Source organism: Antennarius striatus, chromosome 4, assembly GCF_040054535.1.
Source record: "Antennarius striatus isolate MH-2024 chromosome 4, ASM4005453v1, whole genome shotgun sequence".
Taxonomy (NCBI): Eukaryota; Metazoa; Chordata; class Actinopteri; order Lophiiformes; family Antennariidae; genus Antennarius; species Antennarius striatus.
In genome coordinates, this window is record NC_090779.1 from 20,946,246 (window position 1) to 20,963,109 (window position 16,864).

A 16,864-nucleotide genomic window follows, 5' to 3' on the forward strand; every position below is an offset into this window, starting at 1 on the left:
AATTTTTGAGTCAAATTTCTCTTGGTATATTTTGTAAATATGTTTTTTCATGATCTGAAATGTATAGTTTAACTGTAAATAAATATGAATGAATCCTGACTTCCACATTTCCTATTCTTACGATGCTGGACAGGGGCAACTGCTCACTGCGCCACACACCACCTAAAAGCTTACACTTTACATAAACAAGACGAAAATCAAGACCTAAAAGGCATAGTTATTTTAATTTAATTTTTTTTTTTTTTTAAACATTTTAATGCTCCATGCTCATAAGAGGGGAAAAAACGTAATTACCTTAACACAACAATCCTCTAAACACGCAATCCTCTAAAACAGATGCACATGTGGAATGCAATCCAACAACATGATACGAATTTAAAAATACAGTGTATGCTTTCTATTAAGGAAAGATAAATCTCTATATTGGCTTTCGATCACTATCAACAGTCATTTCCGGCGACAGTGGTGCATTTCAGAATACGTAGATAATTTTTGACTTTGTTTGAGTCTCTGCGGAAGCAGTAGAGAAGATCCTGTTGGCCCATTGTGTTGAGCTCTCCGTGTTTGTAGAAGGAAAAGGTAGAAGAAGGGACCGAAATCTCAGGACTCGCATTATAGCCGATCACTCCCAACAACTTCATCTGGCATGGAAAGATGGAAGCTTTAAATATATGCATAAACATATTAATACAAAGATGCATTTTACTAGTTATATATATCGCTGATATGATAACACAACATATCAATAGTGCATCCTTACCCTCTGAGCCATCTTGGCCACTCCATCTCTTAGCTCATGAACAATATCGCTGATCTCTAGAGCCTTGTTGGAGCTGTAGGGGTTAAAGCCTTGATTCTGATCTTGAGACATGCTTCTGTAAAGCTGTGACATGGGATCACCCCAGGCCCCCAATAGCCTCAGGATTACCTCTGTCAGTTGATCTTTCTGCATATGAAAGGACTGGTTAAGTACTGTAATGTTGTGGTGAGATTTAAATTTTCATTCATAAAGATACAAAACTCACCCCTAGCCTTTGAGCATTCTCTTTATCGTCAGGAGTTAGTATGCCATGTGTGTGGCATTTTCGTTTTCCAATGAGATTCTTGCTGGGAAAGACATTTTGCTCCTGCAAAGACAGAGACATATCGCATACGGTGAAAGGACAATTGATGGATGACCGGATGTCGAAAAGTGATGGATGGTGATGTTTGACTGACGTCAGAGAGGAAAAAAAACAACTCACAAATTCAGAATGCAGATCTCTAGAGATGCCTTGCATTCTTGAGGACTGTTGTATGACTCTGTCGAAGAGATCTGCCAGAGAAAGAGTATGACATCCCGCCTGTCCATAGGCACAGATGGGGGCGGTACCAACCCTCATAGAAAGCTCCAGGTACACCAGTGTTAGAGCTGAAATGCAAACTGATGGAGAAAAGCAAAAGTTAATAATAATGCAAAAAAAACCCAACAAGTCACCAACTTCATATTTCTTTTGTTGTCTTACCCTTTTTCATGATTCCTTTAAAGCAGCGGAACACCAACTGCTGAGTTGAGTTCTTCTTTCTACCACAGCTACTCTTGCAGAAGCCAATCTTACTACTACAGCTATGACGTTGATGATTAAACAAATCGGTCGACAAAGGATATACGTGATTTTATGCACGTCATACAGCATGCTTCACTTAGTTATCTATTCAGCCGAGAAAGGGACAAAGTCAGCCCAGGCGGAAACGATGCTACATAATCACACAATCTGTCCTTCAATGTAACGGACATTAGCAAATAGTATGGATTAAAAACTCGAGTTTGGCTGTGTAGAATAAGATGTGACTACAAAAGACAAAAACCATCCATGTCCACATCACATTAAAAAATAAAACCCCCAGCATGTTTCTCAGTATATTTAGCGGTATGGTCATTGTTCGGTATTTACCGCCACTGGTTGGAGCCAGTTTGATTGCTATTGAAAGGAGGCTTTTTGTATGTAGAGTGAGTGAGTTGTCCCAGGGCTTTATAGTTTCACCAGTTCCACAGGCCATTTACAGTTTCACTCCTTCAGAGACACTATTATAAAATGACCTACTTAACATATGATTGATCCATATGATTCATTTTTATTATAGGCTTTTCAATAACTGAACTAGTTCTGATTTATCATTTCTGAGTGCCAAGAGTGTATTTGATTTTTAAAAAAGTATCTTAACAGCTCCTACGATTTGTGTTAACACCGGACTGGAAACATTCCAGGCAGCAGTCAATAAAACAAATACAAATATACTTCACTAATATACACAGAATATTTTATTGTTATCTTTTTACATATATCATGCTTTTAAAGACGTGATAAATACATCAGCATCACAGAAATTATTTACAATCAATATACATTCATTGTGTTATGTACAAGTTTGAGTGCATTCTCTATCAGTTCATCTTGTCAAGGGATGAAGGACTGAACCGCTGTAGGAGTCAAGTCCAGTTCCATGATTATATTACTGTACAATTTTAATTACCACCAACAGGTAAAACACAACCACCTGACAATTCGTACTTCCACTTTTTAGCTTTGGAATCAGCCATGATTCAACACTTTAAACAGATTCAGAGCCTCAATTGCTTGAAAAGCGTCAACATCTGTGGTGTTTCCACCTCCGAGTGGCCATGGCAATGTTCATGTTTTTCTTGTGCCAGGGGAACACATGGTTGAGGGCAAGGGTTCCATCCACTTGCACAGAACCGATCAGAACGTAGAGCTGGGCTCGTCCGGGGCGAACAAGAGCTTTGGCACAGCGAATATTGGTAAGCAGCCACTTCTGGAGAAGGTGCTGGGTGTCGTAAGGCAGCAGAGGTCCCTGGCGAACAAACTCAACACGCCCCTCAACATCAAATTCCGGCTCTCCCAGGGGTAGACGGCAACGATGAATTTTGGCGGTCACAGCTGTGAAGAAGAGACAAAAATTACCAACCTGACTTTCAAACACAACTGTGTGAAAATAAGGCTGAGATTATTCAAAGAACCTTGAAACGTACCAAAGTCAAAGCTACAAAAAGCATCAAGGACTCTCATCATCGAAGGATTTTCCTCCACGGAAGGGCAGTTTTGGCAAGCAGGTCTGGGCAAATCTGTGACAAATAAAACAGCTGAATTAATTCAAGTAACATTAAACATAAGAAAACAGTTAGCCCATGTCTTCCATTCTATTCAATTAATCTGTGGATTGAACATACCTTTAACAAAGTGGCTAAATTTGCCGTGATGAGTAAGGCACGTGTCGTCTTCCGAGGGAAAGCGGTCACAATCAAGAGTCTCAGGCCACATGTAACCCTGGCAGGCAAGCATCGGGGCACAGCTATCCCTCACCGCCACACACAGACTACGGCACGGCTGTATAAAACTGGAGGGAAAAAGCAATACGAGGGTTCACAATTAAAGTTCCTGCAATAACATTAAAGTAAGAAGCTGGTAGATTAAGTAATTCACGGGGAATAAACAACAATGTGCCTTACGTATCAAGACAGACGGGAGCAATGAGGGAGCAGAGGAAGGCTTGAGCCTGAGGGTGGCAGCCGACCTGCAGCAGGGGCCTCCAGTCCTCTGAACGAGGCACCACCTCCCTTTCCAGGCTGCTGTGACCCAAAAAGTTGGGCAAACGCATCTCGTTGTATCCCACATCTTTGCAGACCTTCATCTGGTTTGGGATAGCAACACAGCGAGTGGACTGACCCAAGTCAAATGCCATTAAAGGACAAACCGTAGCCAGGAGAGACACAATGAGGTTCAAAGCCATGCTGAAGATGTTCCGACGTCCAGGTCCTACAACAAGTTGGTTTCTCCGAGTTATTTCTTGTCAGAAGACTCTGCAGGCCTTGAATGACTTGAGAGCCTTGATGCTGGCTTTATATAGAGAGGTCAGCCAGCCCCATCAGCCCCGAAGTCTGTTATCAACAACATATCAAAGACGCAGAGACGATGTGTTTGGAGACGAGAACTTGTTTTGTGCTGACGGCAGACAGAGAGGGGGCAATAAGCAGATGGATGGGGTGGTGATGTGTGTGTGTGTGTGGGGGGGGTGTTGCGGGGAAGACAATGGGCAATCCCTGCCCAGTTTTCAATGACAGAAACCCAATTTTATGCCTGTTTTATTTGCTTATTTCAGGTCCAGGTGGCGAAAAAGAACTTGAAAACCTCAGAACTTAAAAGCTCGCTCTCGATGCTCACATTTTACAACATATGGCTGATAAGTAGAGCTACCTTTCATAGAATCTTTGTAGTACAGTATTTGCAATACAGATCCAGTTGTCTTAGAAGTAAATAGTTTTTGTTGCCTACTCCCTATTTTATATTTTCTTTGAGCACACTGAGTGAGAAATGAAAACCAACAAAAAAAACAACTGCATTCTGCAGAGAGGATTTGCAGAGTGGGTCAGACTCGTTCCAACAGAGAGAGCTCTGAGGGCTTCGAAGACAGACAGGCAGTCTCCTTCATATTGATAGTCGCTTTCATGTGTCTCTGCTTCTTAATTGGAGGCTTCATCTGCAGCACCTCCTGTTCTCATCAGCAGAGCAACGTCTCTTCTGGCTCACCGGGCTTTGATCTGCTAATCACCCAACAGACCAACATGCAAAATACTACTAGTCTAACTCTTTCGCTTAGCTGTAATTTCTGCATGTTTGGTTGTTGGCTATAGCGCTTAAAAAATAAAGCAAGGGAAGGGACGTTGACATGCATGTCTTCTAAACAAGACTGAATGAAAAAGAGTAACGTAGTGATTTAACCCGAGACACCCGAGATCTCGTCCTGAGATGCAGCCCAGGGGCGCAGACATGACTGCTGGTTTGTCTCTCCTTCTCATGTGTTTCAGCTACTTAATTTAACAATAGAACACATCACATCAATTAGTTTGGATGTCGTCTGTCTACAGATTTAGATGTGTATCTGGGGCCTTCGGAGGACTTTCTCCTCATGAATCACAGGTCTCTATTCCACCCTGCCTCACAGTCATTGTGGCTTCAGGCAAACTGAAGTAAAGCCAATTCTGATTGGATCTACTCCCATTTCTTTGCCTGTGTTCCAGCACTATCTGCAGTGACAGCTGTGTTCTTGGTGTCAGCCCCAACCTATTGGAGCCACCGGCCCCAGCTCGGCCAACTTTTACACCCCAATCTCATGAGTGCAGGCTGGTTCCAGGTCGGGTAGACGAGGACAGCCCCTAAGAAGGGACTAACTGGGCAATTAGTCACAGAGCAATTTGAGAGAACAAAAAGGTCAACACATTCAACAAGTTCCCCCTGCCAGGATCCCAGCAGGGGTCTGTTGTTGGGCCTAATAGCTGGCTTGTAGACACCGTGTCTGTCTGGATAATGTGCTGCCTGCCCCTGTCTCGTTTAATGAGGTCCAACATTTAGATACGCAACTAAATGTTGGACACCTGTCTGTCAAATAGACCATCTTACTAAAGAGGGATTTTAACAATGGAATTATCTGTATTATATTTATATGTTTGAATTAACTGAATTGATGATTGTCAGATCACAATTGGGACTTGTAAACGGTGATTTCATATGGTTAAATTGAGGTATCATAAAAGTGAAATATTACTTAAGACTGAGAGAAATCTACTTTATATGGATGTTGAATAAATCCAGACAATTGCTTCTTTGCTATTGGAGTTTAATTTTGGTCACATACAGCCCTTCACAAAACTGGCACCAACATTTCAACATGTGATTGGAATATTAGTGGTTGTGATGTGTTGTTCAAACAGACCATGGCAGGTCAATTATTTAAATATCCACTTTAACTTCAAAAAGTTCTAAAAACACAGCATAAAGCATTCATATTTCTCTCTGCACGTCAAAAAGGAACATACATATATAAAAATTTAGTCACTGTACACTCCATACTTCCTCTTCAAAGGACCTTCCCAATCCACCCCTAAATAGTGTTTCATGTGTGATGGATTTTTTTTTCATGTTAATCTAAAAAAGAACATAGGTGGTGCCATCAGTTTGAGACAATTCCTAGTGCTGCTGGATATATTGGACACATCGGGGTGATTTAAACATGAAGTTATCTGGTTCTTTAAAATACAACACTCACATTTTACTGCTGAAAACCCCATCAGCTAGTCTTCTAGAATGGCATCATTTGAATCAGAACTTTGTCGTGTTCTCGGCTCACGTCTCCCCCACAGAACAGACAACGTATTAAAACACCTGAGACCTGCTGTACATCAAAGACAGAGGCCTGCTCAAGAAGAAAAGCAAAGGGGGACTGGGTGTCTGAGCTCACCTCCCCCTTTGCATACGAGACTCATTAACTTAACTGAAACCGCATTTGCCGCCCCCTCCCTCTCAATCCTGCTGGGCTCCAGTGGGACTGACGGTCCCTCTAAGACTATCGATGTAACTCAGTTGTCACAAGTAGTCTCCAGGCTGGTGGGCAGACACTGCCACACCAATGTGCCCACAAATATCTGCAAGTTGGGGTAATGAGTTTAAAAAGGTGTGATCAAATTCCTTTTCACTAAAGACCTACTAAAGCACCGCCATCAAACTCAGCAGAACTCAATTCAGATGTTTCACTGCATTTATGGGGCCTACTTGGACAGATAATAGAGACCTGAGATGTTAAATAATTCAATTGTAAAATGTTACAGTTCAGCTGAAAAATGTTTTGTTCAGTAAAGCACGCACAAATACTCGTTCACCATTTGTTCGATCACAACGTTTTTATTGCTAAACCAGCCTTGAACAGCATCTGGCTTTTACAGAAACGGAAATTTTTCAAAACCAACTCAGATGAGGCAGATTAAAACAGCAACACGTCACAGTTTTGGAAAAGAAAAATGGCACACATCACTTCTTGTCAGAAGACAATCACGTCCACAGGGGCCATGGTAAACCGCCAGATATCATCTCCTGGTGGGATCCTTTGCTATGCTGCAACCCTGAGGGAGAAAAAAAACATAGGTTTGGGTCATTATTGTGCAAAAGCTGATTTTATTTTCTTGAATGCACATCTCATTTTACCTTAAAGACGTTCATTTACAGCCGGTGTTAATGGTCCGTTTTACTTAGAATCGCTTTTATTGCATGTTAGGCAAGAACCAGTGCAAAAGTCTGTTTAGCCTAAAGGCTCAGGCAAATCTGGTGAACGGAAATTTGCACTCTGTAAGAGCCTGATCACAATTTTCAGACCACTTGTATAATGTGTTGAAATGTACTGTAAACCTAGACAATGGGTCTATCATAAACTCAATAGTCTGTTTTGGTTCTGTCAGTGATGGCTGAACAGATGCACTGGGTGGTATATAGCTCATCTAAAGAGTGTAAATCTCTCTCCACTGAGAGATAAAATGATATTGATGGTTGATCAGTTTACATACACTCACTTAGGGAAGATGGGGGGGTCGCAGCCCAGATAAGCCCCGTTGACGCAACAGTACTGCAGCAGAGACCTGAAGCACGGATCCTGCAGAGAAATCCAGGACTTAGTAGACTGGCTCTGAAACACACTGGTGGACATTTACATTTTATAAAGCTTAGGACCAAAGGAAGTGTTCTGTGTCTCACCCTGATGAGAATGTGAGGGTTTCCGACAATCAAGAGCAGTGCTTTTGAACGAGTGATGGCCACATTGAAGCGTTTGGGATTCGACAGGAAGCCAAGGCTACTCTGCAAATCATTGTTCTCCACTGACTCATTGGAGCGCACCTATTATGAACCAATGAGAATAACTGAACCGTGCAGATTGTGTTGAATGTTTTATACCATGACAGGATATTTATTACATTAAATTCATATCTATTTGATAGACTATAGCTGTATCTTTGATGATATTGTACAGTATAGCCATACAGTGGTCCCTCGCAATTTTGCAGTTTTTTTTCCTGCAATTTTGAATGCATTGTTTTTTTACAGCGCATTGTGTTCTGCATCCTAATTTGCACATTGTGTTCTACATCCTGATTAGTGCATTGTGTTCTCGGTACTGTGTGAAAGCGTGAAAATATTAATGCCAGTGTAAGAAAAGTGTATAAAATGTGTAGTGAAGGGTTGTACAGCAGTAAAACTGTAACAATTGTAAAGAAATGAAGCTGACTACTTTGCCTACTGTGCATTATTTTTAGAACGTATTTCCCACAAATAAAGAGGGACCACTGTACAGGTATGTGCAAATTTGACAATCTCATTATTTATCCATCTCACAAGCTTCGATGTAAGCTCCCATTGTGTTTACAATTTAAGACAACTTGGTATTAGTTAAAAAACAGAGTGGGGGTTCCACCAGCTCTGGGTGATCAACATGGCTGGGATCCCAGATCCAAACACAAGAGATGATGCAACACATCAAACGTCCACCAGGTGGTGGTAAGTAAAAACCTTCAATCACATTTCAACACATTGGTCATTCCTTCATTCCACTAAATGCTGTTTTTTGCCTACCGTGGACATGATGATGACCAGGAACTCTTGTCCTTGGAACTCCTCCACAGAACCCACTTTGATGTTTGATAAACCCTCTCTACCCAGCAGAAGACGGATCTTCTCACACTGCAGAGTGAAGACGAAACGGGGACATCACTGAATTACAATCAGCAACACACAAATAAAAAAACTACTGAACATCAACAAGACAGCTTTGATAAAATATTCTGTCATACTTGTTTCTTGTAGGGAGCGATGATTCCAATATCAGAGGGAGCCACAGGATTGTAGAGCTTTTTGGTCAGCTGGCAGCAGTACAGCATGACCTGTACAGCTTCCACGGGGTTGAACCATGATGGGTTGTTTCCTTCCCTCATTTCTACACCCTAAATGAAAGCGTAATCCTATGACTAAATGTCAGGGCTGGACATTTCAGTAACTTTAGATATCAAAATAATAAATGATTTAAAGATACATCCAGTTAACTTGATAATTTGCATACACTCGTATATTGAGAGACATATAGGTCTCAGATTTGCAAGACTTCAGATATCATACAACTGTTTAGACGCTCAAAACCTACACATCATACCTTGACTCCATGGAGCAGCAGTGGAAAGCCTTTTTTAGGGAGGGTCTTCCACTGGCAAAGAGAGTCTATCACATCTCTGGGGGCTTTAAAACACAGTTCATTCTGGTAGAAGAGCTTAGAAGGAAGCACGAGCAAGGCCTCATGAGAACGATAGTTGTACACCAGCTTAGTCACCTGCAGGGGCAGACCAGCTTTAGAATCATTATCTATGCAGTAGTCATCCAAAAAAACTCTAGTATAAACAACAGAAAATTATTAGACCAAATTAAAATGTTGCATATAGTGATGATACATGCAGTATGAACATATGTGTAGCAATTGTATAAACGTTAGAGTGACGCTCATTTCCAAAGAACACCACATACAGTATAATAATCGCTACACAATGCACACACCAGGTTAGGGTTGTATCCCCAGTCGTGTCTGGAGTACAGTGGGTTGGCCATCAGCCTTTCCAACAAAGACACCCCCAAGCCAAAGGTAACTGCCACCTTGGACTTAACAACAGGACCCAACTGACAGGGGTCTCCAGCCAGGACTATCTACGCAGGAAAAGGAAGAAGTGATTAAATAAGACTTTAAATAATCAAGAACCCTGCCAGCACCAGCACACCCACTGTATATGTAAGCTTCTGTACCAACCTGCCCATCCTGCTCTGATAGAAAACTTATGGGGATTAGGGACTCTGGTTCTGTAGCCTGGCCAGCTTCATCCAGAAAAACATGAGTAAAATGTCCCATTCTGAAAACAAAAAACAGACAAAATCCATGGTCTAGATGAACAAAACTAGATTAAAGAGAAGACAGAAGTGAGGTGAGGACAAAAGCTTCTCATTGCTGATCAACTTAACTGTGGACTAAGCCTTACTTCAGTCTGATGTTATGGAACATGCCGGCACTGGAGCAAGTGGTGACCACAATCTTGTGAAAAGATGCTTGATGGATGTCCTCTCCTGCCTTCGAATATGCTTTCAACACTTCAGGAATGAACTGGTAAATAAAGCCACGTAGTTAACATCGCATGAATATTTAAGATGATAAAGTTCTAAAATACACAAAGCACATTATCAGAACAATGCTTTAAAAAAAAACTGATGAGAAGCAACCATGCCACACAACCCTGTGCCTGCATCGACACACAATATAACAGCCGCATGAGATCACATTTTCCCTGTGATTGTCATGTTGTGTCCATGCGCAGTACCTCCTCTTGCCTGAGGGTGGCGTTGATTCTGGCCAAACTTGAAGCATGTAAGAAGCCACTGTGATGAAGGCGGATGCAGATGAGGTCAGCTGCACTGTTGGATGGAGTGCATACGAGCACCCGACTACTGGGCACAAACTGGCAAACCTGAAGATGGAAAGAATTTCAAACCAGTACAAGCAGGGGATGAGAACTGGAGTGACTTTAAAGCAGTGGTCCCCAACCCCCGGGCCGCGGACCGCTACCGGTCCGTGGGTCATTTGGTATTGGGCCGCACAGAATTAAAAAATGATTTACATGACTTCCGTTTTACTTACTTCGGGGTCGGAAAGATGTTTTATTTTGAAAAGTGACGTCTGTCACGCTTGACCGGTCTCGGTCTTCGTGACAGATTACCCCTAAATTAAGCACCCACCACCGGTCCAGTGTACTGGATTAAAATCAAGGCAGATTATCCTGAGATCGCCCAAAAAGTATCGTAAACCCTGTTTCCATTTCAAAACTCCTGTCCTTGTGAAGCAGCATTTGTTTGTTTGTTTATTGTCTGTTGATGTCTGCGTTTCACATAAAACCACCGCGGATGATTTATTATTAGACTACAGCTGTCCTGGCGTCATTAACAATTATAGCAAATGAAGGCCGGTCCGTGAAATATTGTCTTAGATGAAACCGGTCCGTGCTGCAAATAAGGTTGGGGACCACTGCTTTAAAGGATAAAGGCCAAGAGTTTAAGGACGACTACTTCTACCATATGCAGTGCTTACAAGGACAATAAAGGCCTTGTCATTCTGATTTCCAAAGTGAGGGTATCTGACGACATGAGAAAAAGACTCAGGCAATTACATATCTCAGGAATCGCCAGAGACTGATTATTCCCCTCGATCCTTTAATTTCCTCTCTGTTCTGTCTATATTCAGGATCCACTTCCCTCCAGTCAGAAGTCAACAAAGACAGAGACTACAGTACATAACACCATGGCTAACTGCTACCAATAGGTTGACAAACAAGTGAATTGTCCCTTTCCTCCTTAAAGCTCTGGCCCCGGGTCTCACCTGTAGAGCTTTCTATCTCTCAGCAGCTCTTAACCAATGCTCAGGCTCGATCCACAAAGCCTCTAAAATTTGTGTGTTTGAACATGTGTACCTGCAGTATGGCCTCAATCAGGGTGATGGTCTTTCCAGTGCCTGGAGGTCCAAACAGCACGTAAGGAGTAGGTCGACACTCTCCTGCCAGGATCCTCTTCACTGCCTCTCTCTGACAGGGGTTCAGGTCCGGGTTAAAGAAATGCCCTTCTCTAGGGGTGGGGGTGGGGTTGTGGGGTACACTACCATCTAGTGATAACACACATTTTGTTTTCCGAGATGCAGAGTTTAAGCTTTCACCACATGTTGATCTAATTCATCCTGTACCTTTAGTCTGTGTGGCCTTTGACTTCATGTCAATGGAAACGTTCGACGCCTTTCCATTTTCCTAGTAGTCAGACATGATTGCATGAAATAAAGAAATGTATTTATGTTAATAAACTATTCATGATTTATAATTCACCTGATTCTGTTCAATTCCTTTGTTTTGGTCCGACTCCTCAACCCACTTCCCCGTCCATTGAGGGGTTTGACAAGCCACCTTGGTGGGGAAGAGAACTGTGGAAAGACAAAACGACAGCTGTCTCAGTCTATCTGGATTATAGCTCAAACTAGCCTTCATGAATAAATAATACCACATGTCTACTGAGAAGTAAATCAGTTGCTGCTTGAAAAAAAATTCAAGAGCTGACTTACTGTCCCCAAACACTTCTGTCATCTTGAGAGCATTGTGACACCGCCTGCTGGTCAATCTGGAAATACACAAAGCCAAAGTGCTCTTACTACAAATGCAATTTCTGGGTGAATATGAAATTTATTTAGAACATTTTCTTTTCTAACCTGTTGAAAGTGAAGTAAACATCAAGAGGCTCCCCGATGTAGTTGTGCAGAAAATCTGAATTCACTTTTAAACTCACATCATTATCATTGATCTGTGAGTCAAAGCAGAGCATTAGATGTATATCTAAACTGTAATATTTCAGTTTGATTGCATCAAATTCCTCTGTACCTCCGTCACGTAACTTAAGTACTCCATAACCACCCTGTCACACTGGAGTTTCTTCAAGACTATTCGATCACCTGCAAAGAAAATTTGTCAGAATTCTGTTTTACACAAAAAAAGCTCGATTGTGAAGATGAAGACAGCTAACAAACCTCCTCACCTATATTGAGAGAGGGTCTTCCCTCAGTCAAACCAGGAACCTCTAACTGCAGATATGCTGCGCCTTTTCTGAGGATAGCCCCGCTGATAGTGTATTCTCTCAGTTCTCTCTCTGCATGCAGCTCTTCCAGCCAGAGAAGAGTAGAGAAGCGTGATTGTACGTTCGATGGCGACAGCACCTGAGCAAACAGAAAAAATAATGCGTGTTAGTTTAGAGCAACTTGTATTGTTTTTAAATCAACAGAGGGACATAGAGGATTTGATAAAAACAGAACAGCAGCAACAGGAGGCAATTTTCTGTCTGTCTCTGAAAAAGAATGTCTGTAACCTTGCCTTTGAAATTTAGAAGCCCAGAGGGTCACTATATTGTTTGGGGGCACCCTTGGAAACCCTACAGTATATGCCCTCTCTGGCATAGGCATAAAAAAATTCTGGTACTAACTGACAAAGTGGTCTAACAAATCAAACCTTTAAATGGTAACTGGTGTTACATTATTCTAGATAAGCAGCTAAACCTACGTATGCTCACCTCGCCAAGGCAGGGCTGGAAAATCAACACATCACTATGTGTCTCCACACAGTCTCTGAGAGCCTGGGGCACCGGGTAGTGAGGTAGGAAGTTTGGCAACATTCGCTTAGTAAGCCTACAGGAGGGAGAATTCACCTCAAACAATTGAGCATTTAAATAATTTTGTTTGCATGAAATATCCTTGTTTGTTTTTCAGATATGGAAATAATATAGCACATACAGTATAAGAGGGATGAAATCAACAGAGACAATGGCTAATATTAGTTTTTCTGGTGTTTTAATCCTCTCCAATTATTTTACTCCACGTAGTAACAAAAACAACTTCATTATCCTATTGATAGAAACGCTGACACCAGCACAAACATAAATGAATGCTACCTGCAAGCATATGGTAAAAAGAACTTCTGACAGGATTTGTAAGCAATGTGCGGAAGAAACACAGACTGCGATGTACTTCGTCAATACCTCGGTAAATTTTTTGGAGCAGCGACGGTGACCACATGATTAGGACCTGCTGTGACTGGGTGCACATCACAGGGCCTGAAAAAGGAAGTGGGCTGCAGCAGGTTTTCTTCCTCACTGCACACCGTGACTTCCAGGCGCCTCCCAATGGTGAACGAAGAGAAGTGCAGCAACAACAGCTCAGCACAGTTTCCCAGGCTCCTGAGCAATTTCATACTAGAATGAGCTTCACATAACAGATGAACCTTGACACTTTAATGTTTAGAGCTCATTCAATATAGCAAGAAAGTGGGTCAAGGTTAAAGCTTTCCATTCGTAATTCATCTTTTTCATCCACTACTCGTTTGGCTGCTGGTGTCATTTACACTATTACCACAATAAAAACGACTTACTTTGCTTGACAGGCCACTACAAAAGAAATCCTCTCTCCTGGCGGTATATCCACCTCTCTCTCCTCTTTCCTTACACCGTAGCTATGCACAGACTCCTTTGGCATCACATCGGTTTCTTTGTCTTCCTCCTTTTTATTGCCGAGTTGTTGTTCTGAGCCTTTTTCTTGTGAAGGCTGTTGTTTCTGTCTTGTTGGAGTGAACTTCTTTACAGGAATGAGAGTGAACTGTTTCTCTGAGTCCCAATCAGCAAAGTCACAGAACTTCAGTCGGTGACAATCTGAACCTCCATTTCTATTACGAGACAAATATGAAGATTATACAGAATACTTTATTGGGTTACTGATGGAATGAGCGACAAGCATTTAAATGAATGCTGTAATAATAACAGACGCCCAGGAAACTGATTCTGGTTCATCACAAGGATGACATAACGGTTTGTGACTCATGGTTTTACACCGAATATTCTTTTTCCTCTACGGACACTCACTGTATCCAGAACACCAGCTGTCGTTTCTCCCCAAGCATCAGCTTTCCAAACTGGCCATAGTCCGTTACATTCAGCCCCTCTTTGTTTTCCAAAACAGGCTGGAGGTCAGCCACTGGGAGACAATTAGCAGAACCATTTCCACTGCAACAATAACATCAAATCAAACATAAAGTCAAAATACCACAGGCTGGCATTAAATCACTGGTTTTGATATTCCATACATTAATTAACAAATAATAAAAGAACAAAAGGAGGAAGGAAATCTGTGAATGATGAATAAAAACAGCTGTACAGAAATATGAGCCAAACGTGTGTACTACCTAACATGGCACGGTGCCATACACAGGGCCCTCCAAGAGAAGAAACCGTGACTGGTCTCCACCACCACCAGGTTGACCAGGTGTCCTGGCAAAGGTTGGTAGTGGCCCGGGAGTAGCAGAGAGTCCTGGTTGAAAAACACATTGTCCTCCACTATTCCAGTCTTATTGTGTACATTGGTGACACGCACCTGGGCAGAACAGATCATTCACAGGAGAGGAAAGGAATGGATGACATTAATATCATTAAGAATATCAAATTAGATTGTGAAGATGTCAGTTAATGAATCAGTATTAAAAAAATTACTTTTTTATATTTGTCACTGTTTTACATTTTTAATGGGATCTGAAAATGCAAGTGGAAGTGCAAAAGCAGGGTTAAACATGATAGTTACCTTTTCTAAGCGGCGATAACGTAATGGAGCCACAAACTGAGCCTGGGTGGTCCACTGGGTTGAATTAACAAAATACTTTCCTTGGACCCAATCTCCTTTCATTGGTTCATACCCTAGTAAACAGAAGAAAATTCACAAGTCTGCCAACTAGCCAGAAGGTTAAGATACATTAAGATAATCCTTTATTCATCTCACATTGGGGAAATTTTCACAATTGCAGCAGTATTCAGAGAAAATGGAAGAATTGGACAGACAGCATTAGGATAGAGAAGCAGAGGAGAGATCCTAACTATGCATGTAGACATGCATAGTTAAGATACAAATTGCTACCTTTACAAGCTTTCAACTAAGAGGCATTATTTTAATTAAGTGTAATTTATTCTTAACTTGAGAGTTGATCAAACCTTAAAGTAAATATACAGTATATGGCTGTGGAAGAAGTCAGAAATGGTGTACAGCTCTCGAAGACCACTGAGGATGTAGGATTAGTAAGTAACATTAGTACCTTCTGCAAAGCACAATGGGGTGAGGATGCATGCACTCTCAGCGTGTAAAATAGAATCAGTACCAGTACCTTCCATTAGACTGGAACGTGGGAAGTATGTGGTCTCGTTTATGCGGCCACCTTTTCCATCAAAAGATGTGACTGTGCCAATGATAGGACGCAGTTGCATGTTTTCAGCTTCCAGAGAAGTTCTTCCTCCATCTTCCCAAGCATCAGCACACTTCTCCACCTAAATGTTTAAAAGGTTAATTGGTAAATAGTTAACAGACTGAAGACATATGTAAACGTGTAGAAATTATGATGTTTGCAAATCCATTCAAACAGTGCTCACCCTCACAGCTTTCCATCCCCCTTCAGAATCACCTCGTACCGCTGTGCAGTTCACCAGATCCCCTTCTTTCAAAGGGATCCCCCCCAACACCACTTCACTGGTAAAGTAGACCACATCGTCTATCAGGCCATAGTCGAGGCACAGCTGGGTCACCACGCTGCCCGTCAGGTGGCGAATGACCTCATCTGTACATTAAAAGAAAAACGGGACAAAAAGATATGGCATCAAATCTTTTGCTATCATCCAATTAAACATAATTACGCTTATTGCATGTTAGACTTTGAATGATCCATCTACCTGAGGTACCATAGAGAAAGTCTTCCTCATCCATCTCTACTGCCCTCCACAATGGAGATACTATCTTCGAAAGCAACCAGCCCAAAGTAGCAAGCATAGTAGCAATACGGCTGGAGTAGCTAGTTTTCCACACTAAAAACGCAGAACAGAGCATCAGTTAAGTTATCCAGACGTACTTACAAATTGTGCATTGCTAATATTAAAGCTACCAATTCTTCTTTTCTCCTAGAAAACACTACCAGAAGTCAATCTAAGTAAAACAAACATCTTAAATTAGCATTACGCTACTAGATAGACAACTACGTCGCACTTTCACAGCTAGCGGTAATGTTTGCTCATAGGTATCTAAGACAGCATAGTTTGGCGCAAAGGGAAGCCAGTAGGTGAAATTGAATTTTTTTTAAAAAAAAATTACTACAAAAAACGATGTTACAGATTCTTTTCCAATCAATTTTACCTTTCTCAATTCGATCAATTAAACAAGTGACATGAGCACTCGCTGCCTGTTCGCTGTTTCTGCCCGGAGACGAATCACTTTACGAAGTCGTCCGCGTGCGCGTGGCAGCACCTGCTGGTGACTGAATGTAACGTTCACGGAATCCAGGAATTCTGGAAACCATTCAGAACAGTCAAGTTTCACGGAGTGGTGGACGAAATATAAGGCGAAACAAATCATG

The 16,864-nt window shown here is 41.7% G+C and overlaps 3 protein-coding genes across 3 annotated transcripts; all 3 read right to left on the bottom strand.

Annotated features, from left to right (window-relative positions):
* Window positions 1-440: 440 nt before the first annotated feature.
* On the bottom strand, window positions 441-1,515 carry LOC137593700 (prolactin-like). The gene is made up of 5 exons (XM_068312636.1): window positions 1,506-1,515; window positions 1,245-1,423; window positions 1,026-1,127; window positions 761-946; window positions 441-641 (listed from the first exon to the last, which is right to left on the bottom strand). The coding sequence occupies exons 1-5, from the start codon at window positions 1,513-1,515 to the stop codon at window positions 441-443; spliced, it is 678 nt and encodes a 225-aa protein (XP_068168737.1).
* Window positions 1,516-2,628: 1,113 nt separating this feature from the next.
* Window positions 2,629-3,789, bottom strand: szl (sizzled). Its single transcript, XM_068314120.1, has 4 exons — window positions 3,509-3,789; window positions 3,230-3,396; window positions 3,032-3,124; window positions 2,629-2,939 (listed from the first exon to the last, which is right to left on the bottom strand). Exons 1-4 carry the CDS (start codon window positions 3,787-3,789, stop codon window positions 2,629-2,631), a joined length of 852 nt encoding a protein of 283 aa, XP_068170221.1.
* Window positions 3,790-6,814: 3,025 nt separating this feature from the next.
* Window positions 6,815-16,293, bottom strand: mov10l1 (Mov10 like RNA helicase 1). The gene is given in 26 exon segments (XM_068313729.1): window positions 6,815-6,952; window positions 7,397-7,476; window positions 7,578-7,718; window positions 8,451-8,558; window positions 8,669-8,818; window positions 9,025-9,198; window positions 9,420-9,566; window positions 9,667-9,766; window positions 9,893-10,014; window positions 10,229-10,375; window positions 11,372-11,559; window positions 11,638-11,698; window positions 11,753-11,868; window positions 12,007-12,062; window positions 12,151-12,242; window positions 12,320-12,390; window positions 12,474-12,651; window positions 13,002-13,116; window positions 13,467-13,664; window positions 13,856-14,146; window positions 14,343-14,483; window positions 14,663-14,850; window positions 15,055-15,167; window positions 15,629-15,788; window positions 15,891-16,075; window positions 16,188-16,293. Coding segments are annotated over 26 exon segments (3,432 nt in total). The 5' UTR covers window positions 16,285-16,293; the 3' UTR covers window positions 6,815-6,939.
* Between the last annotated feature and the right edge of the window lie 571 nt (window positions 16,294-16,864).